The sequence below is a fragment of the Diaphorina citri genome, unplaced genomic scaffold (assembly GCF_000475195.1).
Source record: "Diaphorina citri unplaced genomic scaffold, Diaci psyllid genome assembly version 1.1 scaffold58930, whole genome shotgun sequence".
Lineage (NCBI taxonomy): Eukaryota > Metazoa > Arthropoda > Insecta > Hemiptera > Psyllidae > Diaphorina > Diaphorina citri.
In genome coordinates, this window is record NW_007436215.1 from 1 (window position 1) to 438 (window position 438).

At 37.7% G+C, this 438-nt stretch overlaps 1 protein-coding gene across 1 annotated transcript; it reads left to right on the plus strand.

The window, feature by feature from the left end:
- Positions 1-12: 12 nt before the first annotated feature.
- Positions 13-438, plus strand: LOC108254361 (the record flags this gene model as incomplete). The annotated part of the gene is given in 1 exon segment (XM_017449365.2): positions 13-438. A coding segment is annotated over 1 exon segment (280 nt), but the record flags the coding sequence as incomplete, so codon positions are not given.

The following is a 438-nucleotide window of genomic DNA, read 5'->3' on the forward strand; positions in this document are numbered from 1 at the left end:
TGGGTAATGTGAATGATGACATTAGTATTTCTCTGGCTGATGTTGTTCAAGCCATTAAATCCACTTCATTTGATACGTCACCAGGTCCAGACAAGGTGTTAATCAAAACAATCAAAGAATTGAAGGTGGGAGAAATCATCTTGTCAATTGCTCAGATTATGTTGAAAACGTCTTTCGTTCCTGATGTCCTGAGAAAAGCCAGAACTATATTGATATTCAAAGGTGGCTGTGAAACTGATATTGGTAACTGGAGACCGATTACTATCTTTCCAATTGTGAGAAGAATAATAGAGAAAGTGTTGGATCGTAAGCTGAGGGATGAGATCACATTGAATTGTAATCAGAGAGGATTCATGACGGGAATTCAAGGTTGTCATATCAATACAAAGATTGTAAATGCATGTCTGAAGGATGCCAAGGCCAACAGAAAAACATGTA